Below are 23767 nucleotides of genomic sequence, written 5' to 3' on the forward strand. Positions count from 1 at the left end.
GGGCAACCCGACCCGAATTCAACCCGTTTTTTAAGCTTAAGATCTCAGGTTGGGTCGGGTTGAACTCGGGTCGGGTTCGGGTTGGCAAAAAGGGTTCCTTGGGCTGGGTGTTCGGGTTGGCAAAAAGGTTCCTCTCGTTTTGGATCGTCGACCTCTTAAATAAAAAATGACGAAGTCGGTTCCTTTCTCAATCAAATTCGTTGAATCAATTTTTTGAGCGTGGATTTCTACTCGTCAAAGAATCGATTTGGGCGTGCCTCTCTTGTGAAACAACCGTTTCGATTTGGGTTTGGTTTCAACTTCTAAAACTTACTCTGATTGGGAATTCTACACACACACAAAGACGTTGGGTACCATCGATTGAAGCCCTCTCATTTCGATTGAAGCCCTCTCATCTTTGATTGTTTTCTCATGGTGGTTTGGCAAGGAGCCGATCAAAATTTGGCCGTGGGTTTTGCCGGGAGGATTGGCGTTTTTTTTTTAGTTAAAACCCATCTTGCAGATACCAATTTTTTCGGTTGTTCTTGGTGGCTGAAACCGATCTTGCAGAAACCATTTCATATTGTGCAACAAGGGAGTTTCAATCAAACCCATCCTTGAATTGAAACAAGGGTCGATTGGGGTGACTCTTTGATTTTAGTAACTCTCTCTCTCTCTCTTTGAAACCACGTTGCAAGTACTCGGTGGTTTGGGGAGATCAATTCCATCAATTGATGTGGGTTTTTGTTACAAGGTTCTGCTATTGCCATACCTTGATTGTTACCTTTATTGCCCCCCCTTTTTTATTCTTCTTTTTGTTCTTCTCACAAGAACAAACACAGAGCATAAAATCTGGGTTGTGTTGGTCTAAGAAACCCTTTTGGGTTGTCTTGGTCGGTGAAACAAGAGAGCTTTGGTTCTCTTTGAAACCGAACATCTTGGGGTTTCTCTCGACAATGGATTGTAAGAGGCAATCGGCTTGGGTTTCTCCTGTCAAAATTTTGGCCGTGGATGCTCCCACAGATCTTGTTTGGCTTGGTTTCTATCCCACAGACATCTTGTGGCCGAATCTTGTTTTGGTGAAGACTGAATTTTGGTGACACATATTAGGCAATTGCTGCTGGCTGGCTTTACCTCGCCTCGGGTTTCGCCTTGGCTGATTCTTTGTTCATGGTTCACCCCCTGAAAATCCCAATAGGTTGGGTTTGGGTTTTTTTTTTCCCTTGGTGGTAATCTCTTGTTGTTGGGCTTCATCTTGGATATCTCGGATTCGAGTTTGGATTTGGTTCGCGACTTAGTTATTCTTAATTGGTTATCGCGCTTCGCAAATCAGGTGCACTCTTTCCATATTTTATTTTGGTAAATTAGAATAAAATGGACAAGACTGCAATTCCCTTTGAGATGGTCAAACGTTAATCGTTTGGACACACCATATAAGGAAGCTACTATGTTGGTAGATAAGGCTGAGCCTAAAAGTTTCATTGCCATGTTGAAAAAAAATAAAAAATAAAGCCAGTACTTCTTCAAATTGGTGGTCGGATACAGAAGCCATTTGTCATGTTTACAACTCAAAGAAAATTTTCACTGGTGTTATCGAAGTAAAGGAGACTGGTATAGTGGCTAGTGGAGCAGACATGGAGGTCACTCACACTGGTACTGTGAACTTGGCCCTTTCTTCAGGTAAACAACTAACTTTATAAGATGTTAAAGTAGTTACTATTATTTTGGTATATGCACTTCATTTATATATGGTAGAGTACCCAAGAATTTTGGTGAGGACTTTGTGACTTACCCTTTGGAGAATGATCCATCATCCTATCAGGAAGTGATGAGATCTAGGGACTCTTTGTTATGGGCAAAAGGCATTCATGATGGAATGAGCTCTCTGTTAGAAAATCTAACTTAAGAGCTAGTCGATTTTCCAAAAAAGGCTAAGACTATGGGCTGTAAGTAGATATTTGTACGTGCTTATACAAAATTTTGTTATGGTCTTAATCAAACACCTAAATTGTGACATCAAAAATTTGACAAAGTAGTAAAGAGCTTTGGGTTTTCTGATCAATTACTCTGATAAATGCTTTTACTATCATTTTGTGTCAAATAATGTCATGATTATCTGCTTGTATGTAGATGTTGATTCTTGTTTCCAATCTCTCTCTGTGGTGAGTAATGTGCAACTAACCTTGGGTAAATAATTCGACATGAAAAAACCTCGGTGTTGTTAACACCATTCTTGGTACGAAAGTAAGTTTTTGAAAGGCAAGGAATCACCCTTGGCCTAGCCCATTATATGAAGAAAAAAAATACTTTCCTTATGGGGATGCAGTGAGTGCAAACCGATTGAGACACCATTTTAATTATACCAAGAAGCTGAACTCTAAGGCAGAGACAATGTGTGGATCAGTTTGATTATTCTAAACTGATTGGTAGTATCATGTTTGTTATGTGTTGCACTGGACCAGACATAGCCTTTATAGTTGGCATGCTGAGTCATTTGACTAGCTCTCCTGGCTATGAGCATAGAAATGCCCTTATGAGGCTGATGAGATACCTTTCGTGTACTCAAGAGTATGCTCTGAACTATGGTGGCCATCCACTTATTGTGGAAGTTTATTCTGATGTATCATGGGGCTCAGAATCAGATGACAGCAAATTTATTGTTGTTGTGTGGAAGTCGAATTGGAACTTTATGCCCTAACTTTAGCTATAAATGAAAGCTAAGGGATAAAGCATCTGATTATGGTTATGGCATTCCACTGACCCGATTAAAGATTAGTTCTTTAGTGGGTTAAGGATTAGTTCCTTATGTGTGTTATGTGATAATCAAGCTATAACAATGGTTGTGAAGAACTCACTCTTTAATGGTAAGAGGAGACATCTTAGGCTGCAACAGGCCATATGCTGAATTATCTCAAGAACACGGGATTATCACTTTGATTGATACGAAATCGAAGGATAATAGGCCGAAGCTCTCACAACAGGAACTGACCAAAGATCGAATATTCAAAATTGTGGGGGAGATGGGGTTAAAGACCGTGTAGACATGTCTTAACCTACATCCATGTTATTTTGAATTTTTAGAATCTCCCTCTGTTTTGGCTAAGATAGGCACTTGATATGTTTCGATGATGTTTACAGTTGTTGTATGTCATTCCACATTTGATGACATGTCCTTTTTTGGAAAAGATTGTACATTCCAAATTTGATGATACAGCTTAACTCAAATATGGATAAGATGACTGTAACATTTCAAAAAAGAAACATAAAATGGTTCTTTGCAAAAGAAACTATTTGGTTTTGTTCTTTATTGAAACTTGACAATTAGGAATGATTATTTGCAAATGAAGCTGTTTAGGTCTTGTTCTTTATTGAAACTTGACAATGATGCTTATGGTGAGAGTGATACTGATACTTTTTCAGTCATTTGGAATTGTACTAAGTTCTTCTTCAGGTAGAACTAGATACTTTAGTGTTTTACACAAATGATTAGATTCATTTTTATGAAATCCATATTTGGTAATTCACAGGGATTGGCGAAAAAGGAGGAGTTGTCTTGATTTGGACTTTGATGAAGATGACTTACTTAAATCTTCTAAAGTCATAAAGACTATGCTTTTATTTCAGTATGTATAGAGTTCACTTTTTTGTGAAACTTTATTTTGGATCTTGATGAGAATCATACCCCATGAATGAATTCCCCTGAGATCAATGGGGTTCACTTATATGTGAAACTACCTTTTGGTTGAGTTTAGCTTGTTGTATATCTAAAACTCTTGGTTTGTCATAAAAGGATTCGTGTTTTCAGTTGGATTACAAATCTTTTATGATATAGACCATATGGTGATGTGGATGATTCAATATTTTGTTGTGAACATTACACTATCTATCTATTGGATTGTGCTATATGTAGAACATAGGAGGAGATTGTTGGGTATATAATATAACCCATGTATGTTCTAATATAAGCCCAATAAGATAATTGACCGGTGTAGTGGGCCTATTTGGACTAGAGCCCACTAACCTATTAAAACCCTAGTGTATCTAATATATACAGGAGCTGGAGGCAACAAACTTGGTATTCCAAAGTAGATACCTTGGGTGTAATGCTTCAAGCAACCTTGCTTGACCTAATTTCCTCTAATAATATGAACCTGCAAGAACAGAAACAGATTATAACAAAACAGCATAATAATTTTATTGGAACAACCAATCAACTGTTCTACCTAGGGGTGCAAATTGGGTGATTTTTGGGAATTTGGGTTGAACTTTTACGATAAAATCGGGTCGGGTTTGGAACAATTCCAATTCATTTTTTAGTAAAATTTCAACCCAACCCGACCTGATTTTATGAGAAAGAAGAAATTGAAAGTAATGATGCCAGAATGAATTCCTCCTCCAACATATAAAACATAGCACTTTAAACTGACATCAATTGTTTCAAATGCAGCTAAATAGCTTGACTGGATAAGCTTAATTTGCATGACTTAATACAACTAAATAGCTCAACAAGACTTTATTTACAGAGGCAAACAAACAAATTTTCATGCATACACATGTCAGCCTGTAACTCATGACTAGTGGTTTAACACAATGATTGAGTTGTTAAATATTATATTCTATATGTAACTCATTCATGAAGCCATGAATTCAAGCTATAAAGCAGCTATCTGTGTGTGTTTATGTTGTGCAGCGTGAAGTAAAGATGGCTACATCATTGTCGCTCTCGAAGGGGATCAAGGTTGTTCACACACAGAAAATTGAAGTTTTCACCACTCTCTCCTACATTAATATGTAACTTCTGCTGTTAGATTATATATGATGGTTGCTTCAAAGTTCAAAATTTCGAAGGTCAAGATATGCCGTGCACTTCATACAAAAAACAATAACTTTCTAATAAGAAAACATCGGATGGATATGGCTACCTGTTTAAACCTTGTTGAGGATAAAAACCCAAAGCAAAAGGAAAGACACAAAATTGGAACAAGTGAAACAGGGTCACATACCCATGCTGATTTTCGAATCTGAGCGTGGAGCAAATATATAAATAATATAACATGAAAATAAAATCACTAAGGGCCCGTTTGGATACCCCTTGGATTTGGATTTGGAGGTGAATTGGGATTTCCAAAATCCATGGATTTGAAATCAAGAATTTTAAAATTCACAAATTTAATGCCGTTTGGATGACCACGTATAGATTTGGATTTCAAATCTAAATTATTTTTGTTTTGTTTGGATGCTCTTTGGATTTGAATTTGAAATCTAACAAAACCAAAAAGCCCTAAAATACTTGATATAGAGGCATTTCAGCCATTTTCCATGATCCAGGGGTATTCTAGTCATTTTACCCTATATGGGGGTATTTTGATCATTTTTTAAGTCATAAGAGTGTTTTAGTCATTTTCCATGACTCAGGGTATTTGGTCATTTTCACCCAGTATAAGTGTATTCTGGTTATTTTGCATGACCCGGGGGTATTCTAGTCATTTTACCTAATATGACGTATTTTTATCTCACGAGGATATTTTTAGTCATTTTTCATTAGTCATATGTTATTTTTACTTGATATAGAAGTATTTCGATAATTTTCCATGATCTTGGGGTATTTTAGTCCTTTTACCCTATATGAGGTTATTTTGATCATTTTTATGTTATAAGGGTATTTTAGTCATTTTGCACGACTCTGGGGTATTTTGTCATTTTTACCTGGTATATGGGTATTACTAGTCATTTTACCTAATATGACATATTTTTATCATTTTTATCTCATAATGGTATTTTTAGTCATTTTTTATGAGCCATGGGTCATTTTTACTTGATCTAGGGGTATTTTAGTAATTTTCCATAATATTGGGGTATTCTAGTCATTTTACCCTATATGAGGTTATTTTGATCATTTTTATGTCATAAGCGTATTTTAGTCATTTTGCACGACTCGGAGGTATTTTGTCATTTTTACCTGGTGTAGGAGTATTTCGGTCATTTTGCCTAACTCGGGAGTTTTCTAGTCATTTTACCTAATACGATGTATTTTGATCAGTTTTTAATGTCATGTTGGTACTTAAGTCATTTAACACTTTTTTGGTATATTTTGGTCATTTTAACCCCTTATGGGTTAGATTTAGATTTATAAATAACCTCTCGCAGAAAAGATTTATAAATCCAAAAAATTACACTAAGATGAGGAATTTGTAAATCTTGTGGATTTCACTCAAATCCAAATCCAAATGTCATAAAGGCTTGCCAAACGCCGAATTTGGATTTAAAAATCCAAATTCACCTCCAAATCCAAATCCAAGGGGTATCCAAATAGGCCCTAAAAGTCCTATCGGGCAATATGCCACTTATTAGGCCCCACATGCCTATGATCCTCATCGTGATATGAAAAGAGTATTACCTATAAGGACTTAAAAGTCACTAAAATCCTCAATTAAACCCCGATGACTAAAAGAAAATATATAATGGACCCCTCTAATTGGTGTAAGCCCCTTTAGACTTTCTCTCTTTGATTGGCAAGGAGGGATGGTCCCGTATCCAATGTATGAGATCCACGTCAACATGTATTCCCGCTATCTTCTTAAACTTCAAATTTTGGATTTTTTCCACGGAGGGAATTCCTTTTAAATTTTTCAAAGATTTTAGGAACATGATTACTCATGCAATTACATCATTCCTTATGGTTTCTTATCACAATTTTGGAATTTGGGCTAGCAATTGTCTCTAGACAGTGCATAACAACAATTAGCTAATATTGGTATGTGCTCGGTATATAGCTACTATACCATTTTGCAAGGATTGGTAAACTTCATTTAATGTTCTGCTCAAACCGGTAAGGCTCACATTTTGTAGTGCAATAAAGAGTTCAAATCTATGTCTCTTTGATTTATGAAGTCCTCTAAACATAGGTACCTACATTCCATTTCCAAAGTCTAGTATCAATACTTACAATTTTACAAACTTACCGTGTAGTGGCAATCAAATGCCTAGGGTCTTCAAATTTATGGGTATGAGATTATTGATACAGAGCTCCGAAGAAAGATTACCAATGTCATGTGGAAGACATAGGCAATAGTAGTCACAAAAAGAAACAGAATAGAACAATAAGTGCACCATCAATGAAGCAGTCATCTGAGTACATTCTACAAAAGAGATAGTGTGCATGAACACGTACTGAAAGTATGGAATGGACCAAAAGAGTGAAAACCCCATCAATTCCCATAAAGAAATCAAACAAAAATGAGAGATGGATACCAAAATCGTGGCCAACAATGCAATGCCAAGTGGGCCCGTGCTTCTTATCGAACACCTTCTTGATGCACTGGGCAATGTCCTTCTCAGCATTCTGCTTCTTGAAAGCCTGAAAATTCATTCATTTTCTTCATAAGACACAAATAGATAGAGAAAGAAAGAATATAAAAGAGAAAAAATGTGAAGAAATGGACCCCGAGAGCACAATCAATGGCCTCTTTCTGCATGTCGTCGTTCATGTCGGCCCTCTTAACCGTGACCTTCTTCCTAGCGGAGGAGAATTTGGTCATTTCACCTTTCCTACGCCCCTTCGCCATGGAAAGTTTGTATTCCAAGAATTTCTCCACTCTACAAATCCATTTGAAGGGATCATTGCCATCAAACCGCGGAAACTCCACCTTCCCAAACTTCGTTTGGGTGCTCTGAGTTCGTGGTGCGTTGTGGTTCGATCTGTGATGATCCTGTGGTGATACTGCTATAGATGCACCAAAGTTCATCATATTTAAGATCCATTGCAGTGATCTTTTCATCCATAGAATTGGTGAGTTTTTTTTATCTCCTCTAACACTTCCTCCTGTTTTGCAGAACTATCTCTGAGTTTTTCAATCTCCTCTTCGAGTTTTTTGGAGTTCCATCTTCCATAGTGCAACAGAAAATAGAAAGGCCAAAAACACAAAAGCCAAATCTCCCACGCCATAACCCAATTCTTTTCAAGGAATTCAAGAGTCTCTCATTGATAGCAAACGATCTAAAATAAAGAGCGCTGATATTCCCCCCCGGACGGCTTGCTAACGTTTTCCCACCATTTGACCGGCCTCTCTCTCTCTCTCTCTCCACACACACCCACAACAGGAACAGTTGCTGGGCCCAACAGAAACCCGTTGGTGGGATGGTGGGTCCATCTTTGAACAACGTAGGCCCAGCCCATACCACACCATAGGATAATCCAAACCGTCCATTTGATGGGCCATAAACGTAAATAGGTTGCGTCCCAAAATATTATTTCCATAAGCTGATCCTAGCCCTTCGATCTAAATAGAAACTACATATTATGCAATCTCTATAGATTGTAGGGTTGTGATCATCCTATGGAAATGATTTTTGGGGCACAACCTATTTACATTGTGGCCCATCAAATGGACGGCTCGGATCATCCTAAGGTCTGGACGGTACACTTCATTTTCAAAAATATGGGTGGGGCCTAAATTGGTACGAACCACACCATAGGATGATCCAAACCATGGATGGCTTGGATCATCCTATATATGTTGTGGACGGTACGCTTCAAATTGAAAAATATCGGTGGGCCCTACAATTGGGCCTTAATGTTAGTGTACAACTAACTCCATAGGATTATCCAAACCATGGACGGCTTGGATCATCCTATGTTGTGGACGGGCCTTAATGTTACTGTACGACCACAGGATGATCCAAACCTTTCATTTGATGGGCCAACCCTTTTGGGGGCACAACCCATTTACGTTATGACCCATCAAATGGACAGCTTGGATCATCCTATGGTCTGAACGGTACACTTCATTTTTAAAAATATGGGTGGGGCCTAAATTGGGCCTTAATGTTACTGTACGAACCACACCATAGGATGATCCAAACCATGGATGGCTATCATCCTATGTTGTGGACTGTATGCTTCAATTTGAAAAAATATCGGTGGGGCCTACGATTGGGCCTTAGTGTTACTGTACGACCAACTCCATAGGATTATCCAAACAATGGACGGCTTGGATCGTCCTATGTTGTGGACGGGCCTTAATGTTACTTTACGACCAACTCCATAGAATGATCCAAACCATTCATTTGATGGGCCACAATGTAAATAGGTTGTGCCCCAAAAATCATTTCCGTAGGATGATCACAACCCTACAATCTATAGAGGTTGCATAAGATGTAGTTTCTATTTAGATCGGAGGGCTAGGATCAGCCTATGGAAATGATATTTTGGGACGCAACCTATTTACATTTATGGCCCATCAAATGGACGGTTTGGATTATCCTATGGTGTGTTATGTGCGGGGCCTATGTTGTTCAAAGATGGGCCCACCATTCCACCAACGGTTTCTGTTGGGCCCACCAACTGTTCCGGTCGTGTGTGTGGAGAGAGAGAGAGCTCTTTCAAATAAAATCAGGGATCTGAGAGAGAGACCGGTCAAATGGTGGGAAAGTGACATATACGTTAGATCCTAGCATTTAACGTTAGCCAGCCGTCAGGGGGGTGGGGGGTGGGAATAGCCTACAAGGGCAAGATAAATCATATATCATATAATCTCTGCAAAGAGTCCTAGTCTTCTTGCTCTCTTTCTTAACGATCATCACTATCTTAACGATTATTTCTAATCTCTGCAAAGAGTCCTAGTCCTAGTTGTTAGTCTCTTTCTTAACGATCATCACTATCTTAAAGATCATAACTATCTTAACGATTATTTTTAATCTCCCCATTCTTACTCTCTTTCTTCTACCAAAGAGACATGGAAGAAGACAATAAAGGTCTTGACCTCTCTCTCTCCCTTTCCTCTGAACTATCATCACCACCACAACAACCACCACCACCGCCGCCTCCATTCGCCGCTGCCCAACAAATAGTCCGACGGCGTTCCAAGGCCTCAGAAGGCAAGGACCCTCATGTACCTGCAGCCTTTGTTTGGGCGACGACCCATCGCGCCAAAGTACATAGCCTTGAGTATCTTATCTCGAACGACATCCACAAGATAACGGGCGATGTCGAATGCAAGCAGTGCCAAGGGCAATTCGTAGTGGAGTATGATCTGCGCACAAAGTTTATCGAAATCGGATTGTTTATATGCTCGAAGAAGAACAACATGCACCAACGTGCGCCGAAGCAATGGCTTAATCCGCAACTTCTTGATTGTAAGATTTGTCAGCAGAAACAGTGTGTGAAGCCGGTGATCTTGAAGGAGAAGAAATCGATTAATTGGTTGTTTTTGCTCTTGGGTCAGATGTTGGGGTGTTGCACGTTGGAGCAGCTGAAGTACTTTTGCGAGCATACTGACAACCATCGAACCGGCGCAAAGAATCGAGTTCTATATCTTACATATATTGGATTATGCAAGCAGTTGGATCCCATGGGCCCTTTTGATCCTTGAGATAGGCTCTGGTTCTTTCTTTTCTTTAATTTTTCTTGAGATAAGGTTCTTGGTTCTTTTTATTTTTTATTTTTTTCGCATTTAAACATGAACTAATGAGAATTTTCAAAGGAATGGGATATATAGACTTTGTTATGCAGATTCAATTCCTATTTATTTTAGCGTTTGTGTTTGTGAATAGTGTTTTCTACATCTCTTTGTTTTAGAATCTCTTTGTTTGTTTTAGAATGTTTGTCTAGTATAGCAACTAAAACTCACGATTTGCACTCTAAAAATCAGGAATCCCAACTAGGACTAGGACTCTTTGCAGAGATTAGAAGTAATCGTTATGATAGTGATGATCGTTTCAATAACACCGCCGAATGAATCTCAATGGATCATTCTATTGTTAAAACGCATTTTCACAGTAAAGGGGTGCGAATTATCCTACATGGGGTGCGAATTTATCATCGCCCTTTTTTGGTGTAGTTTGAGTTGAGGCCTTTAAGCGAGCGGGGGTCTATACTTGAACTGTGCGCATGTTAGCCGCACCCGTTTTGAAATTTCAACTGTGCGCACTTTAGCGTCGCGTGGTTCTTCAGTTTCAATCCGCGCATGTTAGTCGCACCCAGTTAAGCTTCAACTGTGCGCACTTACGAAATGTAGGCCCCACAGCAGCGGGAGGCCACGATCTTTGAGTCTTGAAGGACGGCCATACTGTGATACAGATGTTATATATTGTATTTGCGCTTATTTTAAAAAAATTCAATGGGTCCACATAGCTCAATAATCCAAACCATTCATTTGTTGGGCCCTAACTTAACATAATCCAAACCATTCATTTGTTGGGCCCTAACTTAACATATCCTAACCCTCGGATATGTAGAGGTTTCTACAATGTATCATCCTCAACATATCGAGGGTTAGGATAATTTTATAGGGTGATTTTCTAGTCAGGGCATACTTAGGTTATGTTTTGGACCATCTAATCACGTTGGACCCACTGTACTTTTTTTTAAAAAAAGGAAGAACTATATTCGCTCCCTTTTCTTACTTGGAACAGCTCCCTTTGAGTGTAAAAGAATAGTCATAAATGCATTGGAGGGGGCTGTCCATGTAAGGAAAAGGGGTGAATATATCATTCCCCCTTAATCCTCCCTCATACACCTATTGACAGATTACTTCACCATGGTGAATGGGACCAAATTATCTAGCTTACAATGCCATCATTTCAGCAAATTCTGTCTTCTGCCTTACTCAGTGCAGAGGGAGAAAATCAAGCAATATGGAAGCCAACCAATGATGGTGAATTCACAATCAACAGCTCTTGGGACATCAACCGCACCCACCACCCAAAAGTTCCTTAGTCCACCTCTGTTTGGTTCAAAGGGCACATCCCAAAGCACAGCTTTGTCGTCTGGCAAGCCTTGTTGAATCGCCTTAGCACTAGAGATCGTCTCATATTCCTTGGTGCAGCCAGAGAATCGCGATGTCAACTATGCTTTTCCGACAGAGAGTCTATAGATTACTTATTTTTCAACTGCTCCTTCTCAGCTTGGGTGTGGAGATCCATTCTTCGGAGATTCTCTTTTCGTCGAAAACCCCTCAAAAAACTTCTTCTTGATGAAGATTGGATTCGAAACACCCTCAAAGGTAAGTAGCGTATGGCATCTGCAATCAGGATTGCTCTTGGGGCCTCTATTTACCATCTCTGGGCTGAAAGAAACCGAAATTTTTTTATCAGAAGAGCTCCCACAAGCAGAAAATTTTGTCTGACATCCTTGTCACCATAAAGCAGTGGCTAATTCATCTGGGTTTAGAAGATACTCCCAGTGTCAGAGCAACCAAATTTGCAGAGATTTTTGGCCTTCATATTTCCCAAAATTCTACCAGCTTCAAAACCTGTGTCTGGCTCCCCTCCTTGGGCAATATGATCAAGCTAAATTCGGACACTTCCCTTGCAAGAGACAAAGCTGCAATAGGTGGGATCATTAGAGATGGGGATAAAAGCATCATTGGTGCCTTCTTTATATATTCAGCCCCCTCCAATATAAATGCATTAGAAATCGAAGCAATCATCAAAGGTTCATCTCTGGCTATGCAGAAAGGTGCTAACATGTTGTGGATCGAATCAGACTCCCTTCAGGCAGTAAACATTATCAAAGGTATATGCAAATGCCCGTGGCGCCAAAAATTCAAAATTCAAAATCTCCTGCTCAAGCTTAACTCCCTGATCTCCTGGCAGATTTCGTACATTTGGAGGGAAGCTAACGGGGCGGCAGACTATCTCTCCAAGCCAGATTGTCCCATAAAAGGGGAAAGCCTCATAGCAGTTGATCTGCCTTTGGAGTTGATTAACATCATCAACATTGACTCTTTGGGAGTCCCCTACCAACGCCAGTAGCCTTCTCCATGCCAGCTCTCTCTTCAAACCCCCTCTGGTTCCATTCTTGGTGTTCCTGGTTATATGGATTTCCCTGTTGAGAGATGCTCTGTCAAGTTTTCTTGGAGGCCCTCTCCGGGATCTCCCCATTGCACGCTCCTCGTTCCTGTTTTCGATCTTCCTCTTACTGCAAGAGCTGGTTATTGAGCCCATTTCTCATAATGTTGTTTATTCTCTTTTGGACTAGTTTTGTGTTTTAGTTGATATATCTTTCCTCTTTTGGCGCCGCTTTAGGCCCCCCTTCTAATGGCTTTTCTTTCTTTTAATAAATTTGGTAAATTTGGTCGGGGTCTGCCTAACCCCCAGCTTACCCATAAAAAATAAAAAAAATTAAAACTTCATTTTGAAATTTTTTATTATGGCACTACTCACTTTAGTTTACACTTATCTGACTGATTGGACTGTTATGTGACAGTCGTAAGTTAATTAAGAAGTATAAAACAAAGTGAGTTGTGGCATTATCAAAACGAGGAACATTTGTTACTGCAGATAATGAGTGATGTAGAACTAGTGGGGTCCACTTCATACGATGATCCAAACAGTTCATTTGTTGGCTATTTAAATGGAATGAAAAGGGTACAGGGAATAGTTTCAATTCAATTTCTCCTACTTTGATCATTTGCATCTCTAATTTGATCATTCATCGTGCCAAGTCGTCCCAACAGTAGTTTCATGTCATCGTTAGTTGTTTTTTTGAATGGCTTCCTTATTTAACTAAGAGCCTTCTCAAAGCAACATTATGGTGTTATTTAGCCCGTAAATCCAAAGCCTTAAGCTACATACTCAAGCCTTTCCCCTAAGGGCGAAATGATGTACTAATTGAAGCAAAAAATGCTACATACAACCCCTGCAGTAGAAGACATTCCTCCCATCAAGTTCATTGTTGGGGGTTCCATGCAAAAGCAAAAATCTCCACATCGGAAAAGGTAAATGGATGTGGATGGGCTTATAAAGACTTGGGCACTCTCCTCTTAACGGCTAGCTTTTAAGGATGAGTTCCACCCGAGTTCCAACAAGTGGTCTAAGAGCTAGAAGCATGGTAAACTCGGTGTGCCGTTGAGGATGGAGAAAATCCCTCAGGAAAGATCTCGGTAAACCCATCTCAAGGACATAGAAAGTGCCATTGAGGATGGAGAAAATCCCTCGTGAAAGATCTCGGTGTCTTCTACACCCTAGAGGACGGAGAAAATCCCTCGAGGAAGATCTCATAGTTCCCACATTGCTCCTGCACTGAGGGGGCGGTCCACGTTGCTTCCACTGGAGGGGAAGACTGTTGAGGGTTCCACACAAAAGCAAAGATCCCACATTGGAAAAGTGAATGGATAGGGATGAGCTGTTAAAGACTTGGGCACCCTCCCCTTAACAGCTACCTTTTGAGGGTGAGTTCTACGCGGGTCCGAACATTGATAAATTAGCCAAATTATGTACTGATCGAAGTTAAATATGCTACGGACAACTCCCATATAAGATATGACCCAATTAAAGAAGGCATGCCTCACGTTAAGTTGATAAAATAGCCATCTTCCAAGGTCACTGTTATGATCAACGTTAAATGACAAAAAAAAAATCAATGTTAAATGACATTTTTTGGGTTATGTGACCACGATGTTTTTCACTTATCCATCACAATCACAGTTGTTTGCCTAGGGAATTTCTCATAAAGTAAGTATCTTGGGAGATTTTAATTTCTTTTACTAATTTCAGCTTAATATGGACAAAAAATTAGAAACCTTTTCCTCTTATGTATATATGATTTATGAAAAAATATAAAATAAACTATCAAAATATTTTTTTTTTACATTAAATTATAAAACAGTCTCAGGATTATTTCAAAATATTATCGTTTTATCAAAATATTTTTTATCTCGATATTTTTTTAAAAAGTAGGAGATAATTGTGACTACCATTACATAAAAAAAAAAAGAGGTGGAAAAACAGGCATAAAATTTGTTTTAAGCCCGATTGACGCTGAAAGAAACGGAGCATTCGTAAATTAAAATTAGTAACTTTTAATACAGATATAGAGTACACCTATTTAGTTGGCATGGATGTATTTGCAAGCAGGGTGAGAAAGAATTGGCATTTACCAAAGATTTGATTCTGAATTCTCATACAAGAAACCATATTAGAAAAGCTCAATCTCTTGGTAAAGCCTAAGACAAAAGCTTAACCAACAAGGAGCCAGACTCTCATGTCCAATCCGCAACTGAAGAATGCAGTAAACATGGTGAAATATACAGATTAAGGAAGAAATGGGAATGTCCTGATAAAGTTTTGCTTACCCAAGTTGTCAACTAATACAATACAGATGCTGCTTTAGGACCATAATCACAACCCACCATTCTCTTCATCCTCATCGCCATTACTGTCATCATCAACCAGATTTGAATAACAAGATCGCCTTATGATCCAAGTAAAAATAGACAAAATGGTGTGTCTCGTGAGTCACGTATGAACCTGTAAAAACAGAGACAGATGATAACAAAATAGCGATAAAAACTTTGTTGGATCACCAAATCAACAGTTCTACCTATATGTTTATGGGCAAAAAAATTTGAATGCATTGATACCAGAATGAATTCCTCCTTCAACATATAAAACAGGAGATTTGCTACGCAATTTTCTCAAAATGGCTTCCCGCAAAATTGCCTAGCAAACCCCATAAAATAGAGTACTTTAAACTGACATTAGCTGTTTCAAATGCAGCTAATGAGTTTGACTGATATAAGCCTAATTTATTTAGCTTAATCCAGCTAAAAAGGTCCACAACACTTTAGTTCTAGAGGCAAACAAGCAAATTTCCATGCGTACATGGCAGACTGTAATTGATGACTAGATACATGTATAGTCTACATGGTTGATTAGTTTAGCACAATGAGTGAGTTGTTAAATATTATATTCTATATGTAACCCATGGATGATGCCATGAATTCAAGCTAAATAAAGCTGCCTCTGTGTGTTTATGTTGTACAGGGTGAAGTAAAGATGGCTACATCATTGTCACTCTTGAAGGCAATACGGTTGTTCGCACAGAGAAAATTGGAGCAAGGGTTTGTGTCAAAGAGGGTAAGTGACAAGAGTTTCTGCCATGGTCTCCTGCATTAGTATTTAAATGTGATGTAAAATTGCCACATTAAATGTGACATTAAATATCTACAAGAGTTCCTGCCATGCTCTCCTGCAATTTCTGTGATGTTAAATTACCACATCAAGAGTTTCTGTCATGCTCTCCTGTGATTTCTCATATTCATTAACGTCACAGTGGCAATTTCTCCTGCATTAGTATTTAAATTTCCATAACAGGTAAGTTAATTGATGTGGTATAACTTAAAAATGTGCACTTCAACAAGCCATATTTTGCGGGTCAATCAAGGTTAATTTCAACAGGTCAGTTAATTGTTGGTCATTCCTAAAAGTTTGGGAAGTTCGAGTGAACTTCTATTCTATTTTTGGATATAGTTTTGTTGTTTCAAGGAAGTGCTATAATTAAAAGGCCACATTATGTATTGTATCCATTGCCTTTCTAATTTCATAACTGGGAAATCCTCAGGTTAGAGAAAAAGAAGTTCTTTAATAGATTATTAAGGTTTTAGAGTTAGACAGACATATATACACGAATGCTAGGATTTTGGTATTTCTCTTGTTACACGTTTACCCTTGTTACGAAATTGAGAGTTGTTCCCACTTACAAATGATCGTGTAATCAACTTTTATCCTCGCTTCTGGGTTTTCTTCATCCTCTTAGCTTGTTTCTGATCCCTAGAGGTGTATTGTACGTATAAAGATTGCCAGGAGAGGGAGGCCTATTGAAGGGGACATTGTGGATCGTCAAGCCTATTGGAAGGGAGAAATATATGGTATCAGAAGGCTAGTTGCATTGCTGGAAAAAGAAGTTTGGAATATGAATCGAAAGCAAGGAAGATCCTCCTAGAAGAGATGGGAGCAAGGAGCCTTCTGCAAGCAGGATGAATTTTTATTTATTTTTTGAATGATGTCCAAGAGCAATATGGAAAAGGAAGTATTGTGGAGTAGCCAGTTTTCGGTGATCCGACCTAAATCAACATCGAGAAGACAAGACCATATTCAATGGAGGAGGGCCATACATGCATTGAAAATGGCGAGGATGGTTGCTCAAAGAATTCTGACGAGCCCGTCGATAATGATAAAATTGGTGGAGCTGATGGAGCAAAAATTGATGTCATTTACAATCCTTAAGTTGTATGCATTATACATAATAATATTTTGGATTCAGAGCTTCACAAATCAAAAGTTTTAAGTCAAGTTGTCAAAGGAGGAGAGGTTTTTAAGCCAGTGTTCCTTGATTTTCCTGACATATTCATAAAAAAGGCAACCTTTTTTTTGGAGCCTTTCAGGTCCAATAATTCAAAAGGTGATGAATTGGGGATCTTGTGAAAGCAGCCTGTCATTCTAATCAAAGTACTAGACTGGTTGAGAATCTTTCATCAAATTTGCAAAAAAGTAAAAATAAAAAAATTGACAAAGCCTGATCAAAGTTACTCAACATACCAGGACAAAAGAACTTGAGGACTAATTTCTTTCTAACCAAGGGAGTGCACTTCCCATTGTAAGCTTAATTCTAGAGAACTCAATTCTTAAAATCAAATATATTGCCCAAGACATGCACATACATTAGATGGTGTGTTTGTATAGCTATATGTAAACAGGGTACTGAGAGCATGAAATTGATGCACAGATTACTCTATCATCTATAAATTAAATATGAAAGCATGGTTACCATTCCATATATGAGACATGTATGCTTGCATATAATAGAGGAAAGCATGCACAATGCCCTATTGCATCATATATATAAGTTATGCAGAAATTAAGATTGATGTTGGAGATCTTAAACATCAAGCAAGATCACAGTAGAGCTTACCCAAAAAGTGGTTATTGGGCATAGTAGGGTACATCCCTTCTTATTTAGAAAGGATCACCATGGAAAATTTAATCATTACGAGCTATGTTACATGGGCATGGGTATGGGTACGAGTGTTGGAATTTGGCAGGGGTATTGAGTATCAATTTCGGCAAACCTCAAGAAAAAGGATTTGGGGGAATCGGAAATATATTTTTATTAATTATGAAATCTTAATAATTTTACAAAACAATATGTTACAGCCAAGGTTTTAAATTTCGGTTTCGGTACCAATTTCGGACCCCTCTGAAATTTCGGTCCGAAATTTCGAATTCCAGTTCGAAATTTCAGACCGAAATTCTGAATTCGGAATTTTGGTCTGAAATTTTGTAAAGGGCGGAATCCAAAATTTAAAACCATGGTTACAGCAAGTAATATATTGGAAATTTTAATAGGTTTAACTGTTTAAGTAACTCTAATGTTTTGTTTCCATATAAAAATCTTACTATTAGGATGAATAGAACTTAAAACCTGTGGTAACTGTAAATTTGTGATAGTAGTAGCTAGAAAAAAGTAGATAAAAGAGATCTAGAAGTGTTGGAATCCAACACTTTTCCGACACAGTTGCTTCGGCCATTTAGAAGAATCCATTTAACAGGCCATACTAGATGATGGGACAAAGAGTTATGGTTGCTCAACACAATTGGCAGGGGAGAATATGTAATTAGCATCCATGTTGGAAACCTCCTTATTCGCTTCAACTACAAGAGAATTTGGTCAGTTGCAACCATGGTTTTAAATTTCGACCGAAACCGAAATTTGGTGAAATTTCGGATTTCAGCCTTTACCACGAGAAAATGTAAATTAAAAAAAAAAAAAAGTGTTCGAAATTTATTAAATACACTTTTTTAATTTATTACCAAATTTCGACCAAAATTTCGGAAACTCCAAGTACCGAAACCGGTACCGAAACCGAAATTTTAAACCATGGTTGCAACATGAGGAATATGTGAGGATAAGAGCATGTTTGCTATCTTGCAAATCTTGCATACAATATTACTCAAAGAATCTGGTCAGTTGCAACATGAGGATAAGAGCACATTTGCTATCTTGAAAATTTTATTCGGGGAATCATGTGCAAAATCAACCTAGAAAAGGCATATGAACATGTAGATTGGAAGTTTTTGGAGTTCATATAGGAAAAAAAAAAAGAGCTTTGGCCAGCTTTGGACAAGATGAATCAGGGAGGGCAACACCACAGCATCCTACTCTATCCTGGTTAATGGAGTACCGATGGGCTTCTTCAAGAATTCAAAAGGTATAAGGTAGGGAGACCAATCTCGACTTATCTATTTACAATGGTAGTGGAAGCTCTTAGCGCACTTATATCTAAATTCTAAGGAAAAAGATTGGGAGCAATCAGCTGATTGGAACTAAGCAGAAACATGCAACATGTATGCCACCTTGAATTTGCGGTGACACACTTATATTATTGGAGGTGAAGGAGTACGTAAGAAACCTCAAAAGAATTTTTAAACGGTTTAAAATAATGTGAGGCTTAAGAATCAACTTCTCAAAAAGTTCACTCGCAAGGATTGACATGGAAGCAGGATGAGGTGAGGCATTATGCCTCTATCCTTGGATGTAAAGAGGATGAGTTACATCCTCTTTTGGTGGTATGAAATCACTTATCTAGGACTTCCATTGGGGTATGAAATCCCTATTGCGGCATTATGGGACCCAGTGATGGAAAGGATGGAAAGGAAATTAGTGACCTGGAAGAAGAATTACCTCTCTTTTGGCGGAAGAATTACCGTAATACAGGCCGTGCTATCAAACCTTCCATTATACTTGGTCATTATATAAGGTACCAGCAGAGTGACTTTCTCTGGGAAGGAGAAGGGAAAAATAAATTAAAACACTAGATGAACTAGAAGAAAGCATCCAAGTTGAAGAGATAAGGAGGCGTTGAAGAGATAAGGAGGCGTAGGAATTGGGAATATCAAATTAAGGAACAAGGCTCTTCTAGGAAAGTGGCTATGGAGATTTGGAGAAGAGAAAGGTCTTATGGCACAAAATAATAGGGGAAAATATGGGGAGGGTTGGGGGTGGGAGAGTAAGAACACATCTTTAGGCAAAAGCTTGGGTGCATGGAAGTCTATCTGTGGGTCCATACCATAGTACAAATGTTTGGATAGGTTTAAGGTGGAGTGGTGGGGTGGGACAAGGTCTTGGGTAGATCCTTGGTTGGGTGAGTCTCTATTGTGCCATGAATTTCTGAGCTTATACCTATTGGCGACTGAGAGGGAAGCAAAGGTGAGTGATTACATAGTGTGTGGGTGCGTGGGTCGGGGTCCGAAATATTTTGTACGACCCGGATGTGGCCTGTTTATTGGCCGCTCAGCCTGGCCAGTTATTTAAGTGAGTTCGGCCCGGTTTGGATAAGTTATTATGATTTATGACCCGCTTTAGGGGGTTTTAGGGCTTATTTCGTATTCTTGTCTTTTGGAAGAGGGTTGAGAGCTCAAAAGGGGGTAAGGGTGTACTAGGTTTTCTTGGGGTATTGGTGAGAGATACAGATCTTCTCTTGTAATCTCTTGTTTCTATAGTGGATTTTCTCGTCGCCTCAGCCATAGATATAGGCTTTGCCAAACCACGTAAATCTTTGTGTCTTTATGCGTTTGCTTGTGTTTGGTTGTTTAGTTTTGATTTTCCGTTGAAATAGCAGATTGCTATTGGGAGTTTCATAACATGATCCCTTACACTTAGGTGTAACCTTCAAGACACCGAAATAGAGTGTCTGCCCAGCCTATTGTCGCGTCTCTATGCTTATTAAGTTATTATTGTTCTTCTAATTACTCGGATTGCAGGCTGTGGACACTAGATCCACTGGTTCATTCTCGGTGCGATCATTCTTTTACTGGTTAGCTTGTCTGCTTAGAAGAGATTCTCGGTGCGATCATTCTTTTACTGGTTAGCTTGTCTGCTTAGAAGAGATTCTCGGTGCACTCGGGGAAATCCAGAGCCCCACCCTGGGTGGTGGCCTTTTCATGGACGGTCATAGGAGAAAGGTGATTGCAAAGAAGGAAAGTGCACCTTGCAAGCCGGTGTGTCCTTTGCAACAACAGTAAGGAATGTTTGGATCACGTACTGGTGAGTGCCCTTTCTCTTATTGTGTATGGATGTGCATCATAAAGACCTTTGGAATATCCTTGTCGCTCCCAAGAACCAAGATCAATCAAGCAAACGATACTTGGAATGGGTGGTTGGGCCTTTCGGGAGGCGGGCCAAGCGGTGTCGCCACTGTTTCAAAATGCAGATGCGGGTCAAAGCGCGGAAAAGCAAATCCTACTTGTCCTGGCATGTCGTCGTCGAGTGCTTGGTTGGCGAAGTCATAACACATGAGATTCAAAGGAGTTTTGATTAACTTTATAGGGCACAACGCGGACTCGGAAAAGAACACGACCAAGGTAAAAGGGAGTCAACTTGGGCGAGTCCACGATGACCCAGAGGAGTTTTAAAACCATGCGTGTGGCGGCTGGTTCTGTATCTAATGATATGGCACATATGGAGAGAACGGAACAACCACATCTTCAATGATAATTTAAGATGCTGGGGGAAATTAACCACTGATATCAAGATCGAACTTATCCTCTGGAGCAGGTGTTGAAATGATACGCCACTGTACAACATTGGCGAAATTTTAAAAAATTGGAAAGCCGAAATGACTGGAAAAAGAGAGAAAAGGCCAATGATACCATGATGGTCTCCTCCTCTCCCCGGGTGGGTCAAGCTAAACTTCAACAGAAGCTCAAAGGGAAACCAGAGTAGAGCGGGGATTGACGGCTCACGTCGAGACATTTATGACCAGCAGGGATATGTGATATAAACGAAGTCGAAGCAAAGGCTTTATTTTGGGGAGAAAATGGCCGTGGCCCCTCGATTGTGGAGAGAGATTCAACCAATATTATTCAATGGGCCAGCAATAAATCTGTTGGACTGTGGAAGTAGGCACCATTAATAGATGAAATCATAGATTTCGTTGAAAAGATATCATCACCAAATTTCCAACACAAGCGGTGGTCAGCTAATGAGCGGATGTGGTCAAGCTGGCCAACACAAGCTATGTTGCATGTTGGGTGCCTTGCCCCCTTTGGCGTATATTTGGCTTACGGTTGATAAAATTTTAGTTACTTAAAAAAAAGCAGATCCAACATCTTACCATAAGAACTCAAATTGATAGCCTTATAATGCGGCCAAGGAGAGCTTCGCCAAGTGATGACTTCGTCAAGCCTCTTGGTGAATGGCACATGTTGTTAAGGAGACACATTTTCCCTTTAAGCATATCTGTTGCTTCTTGACCTTTATTTTTGTCATTCACTAACTACAAAAGAACACAAAAGGTCGATCATCCACATATTAACCTAAGCCCAATAACATCTAAGCACCGGCATGGCAAAGGATGTAATGTGGCAGGTAAAGGCTTTACTCTTTGACCTTGAGGTCAGGTGGTTCAATCCCAGCTTATAAACCAAAAGAAAGGGATGCAATGCTTCTCATACAGGAACCCAACAAAAAATCCCCTCATAAGAAAACATCTAGCTTATCATCAAGAACTGTTACAATTCCGCTTTAAAAGCAAAAGATTCGTTAACATCATATAGGCCCTGTTTGTTTTGGATTTTCAGAATTGATTTCGAGTCCAAAAAAAATTATTGGAATCAAAACTGAACGCAATTTTGAGTCCAATAATCAGTTTTGGACTCGAAATCAAATCACTAAATCCAAAACGAACAGGGCAATAGTAATCACAAAAAACAAACAAAAGATAACAGCACCATCAACGCAGCACAGATGGTCTTCTGAGTACATTCTACAAACAGATATCGTGCATAAAAACTGAAAGGAAGGAATGAGCCAAAAAGCGAAAAAAAAAAACCCATCAATCCCCATAAGTAATTCACAGAGAGAGAGAGAGAGAGAGAGAGAGAGAGAGAGAGAGAGAGAGATGGATTCCAAAACTGCAAAGAAAGCAAACGGAAGATAACAATAACAGCATCAATGCAGCGCATATGGTCTTCTGAGTACATTCAACAAACAGATAGCGTGCATAAAAACTGGAAGGAAGGAATGAGCCAAAAAGCGAAAAAAACCCGTCAATCCCCATAAGTAATTGAGAGAGAGAGAGAGAGAGAGAGAGAGAGAGAGATTCCAAAACTGCAAAGAAAGCAAACTGAAGATAACGATAACAGCATCAATTCTGCGCATATGGTCTTCTGAGTACATTCTACAAACAGATAGCGTGCATAAAAACTGGAAGGAAGGAATGAGCCAAAAAACGAAAACCCATCAATTCAAAAACGAAAACCCATCAATTCCCATAAGGAATTCAAAAGAGAGAGAGTGTGATGGGTACCAAAATTGCACAAAAGCAGACAGAAAGATAACAATAACAGCATCAAAGCAGAGAAAATGTACATTCTACAAACAGATAGTGCCAAAAACGTGAAAAACCCATCAATCCCCATAAGGAATTCAAAAAAAGAAAGAAAGATGGTTACCAAAATTTCGGCCTACAATGCAATGCCAGGTGGGTCCGTGCTTCTTATCAAACTCCTTCTTGATGTACTCGGAAATGTCCTTCTCCACGTCGTGCTTCTCGAATGCCTGAAAATTCATTCATTCAACTTTCTTCATGAGAAAGAGAGAAAATCGAGATGGAAAATAAATTAAAAAAATGGACCTCGAGAGCACAGTCAATGGCCTCTTTCTGCATATCGTCTTTCATGTCGGCGCTCTTCATGGTGACCTTCTTCTCCGGGGAGGATAGTTTCGTCATTTCACCTTTCTTGCTCTCCTCCGTCATTTTCCCCTCTTTTTTGCCCTTTTGCAACTCTGGCCGTATAAGATAGACATTACACTTCTAATGTTCAGCAATTAGAGATGGGTGGAAAGATACCAAAATAGGAGGGTAGCAAAAGCATCACCCCAAAAACTAAACAAACTAGTCTTAACTCTTGACTCTTTTTATCTTTTAACCTCGTTTTCATATGGGTGAGAGTTAAGCCGGTGAAGTCCATTATTTTTCAAAAAGTACTGTGTGGCTTACACGATAGG

General features: G+C 39.0%; 2 protein-coding genes across 2 annotated transcripts; one reads left to right on the plus strand and one right to left on the minus strand.

Moving 5' to 3' along the window:
* Positions 1 to 9713: 9713 nt before the first annotated feature.
* LOC143881256 (uncharacterized) lies at positions 9714 to 10349 on the plus strand. The gene has a single exon (XM_077384243.1). It carries the CDS (start codon positions 9714 to 9716, stop codon positions 10347 to 10349), a length of 636 nt encoding a protein of 211 aa, XP_077240358.1.
* Positions 10350 to 14839: 4490 nt separating this feature from the next.
* LOC143880812 (uncharacterized) lies at positions 14840 to 23545 on the minus strand. Its single transcript, XM_077383790.1, has 3 exons — positions 23394 to 23545; positions 23212 to 23317; positions 14840 to 15228 (listed from the first exon to the last, which is right to left on the minus strand). Exons 1-3 carry the CDS (start codon positions 23514 to 23516, stop codon positions 15146 to 15148), a joined length of 312 nt encoding a protein of 103 aa, XP_077239905.1. The 5' UTR covers positions 23517 to 23545; the 3' UTR covers positions 14840 to 15145.
* Positions 23546 to 23767: the final 222 nt, after the last annotated feature.

This window comes from Tasmannia lanceolata, unplaced genomic scaffold (genome assembly GCF_043159265.1).
Source record: "Tasmannia lanceolata isolate RefF3 unplaced genomic scaffold, GAP_Taslan_0.1 ptg000007l, whole genome shotgun sequence".
In the NCBI taxonomy this organism is placed as follows: domain Eukaryota; kingdom Viridiplantae; phylum Streptophyta; class Magnoliopsida; order Canellales; family Winteraceae; genus Tasmannia; species Tasmannia lanceolata.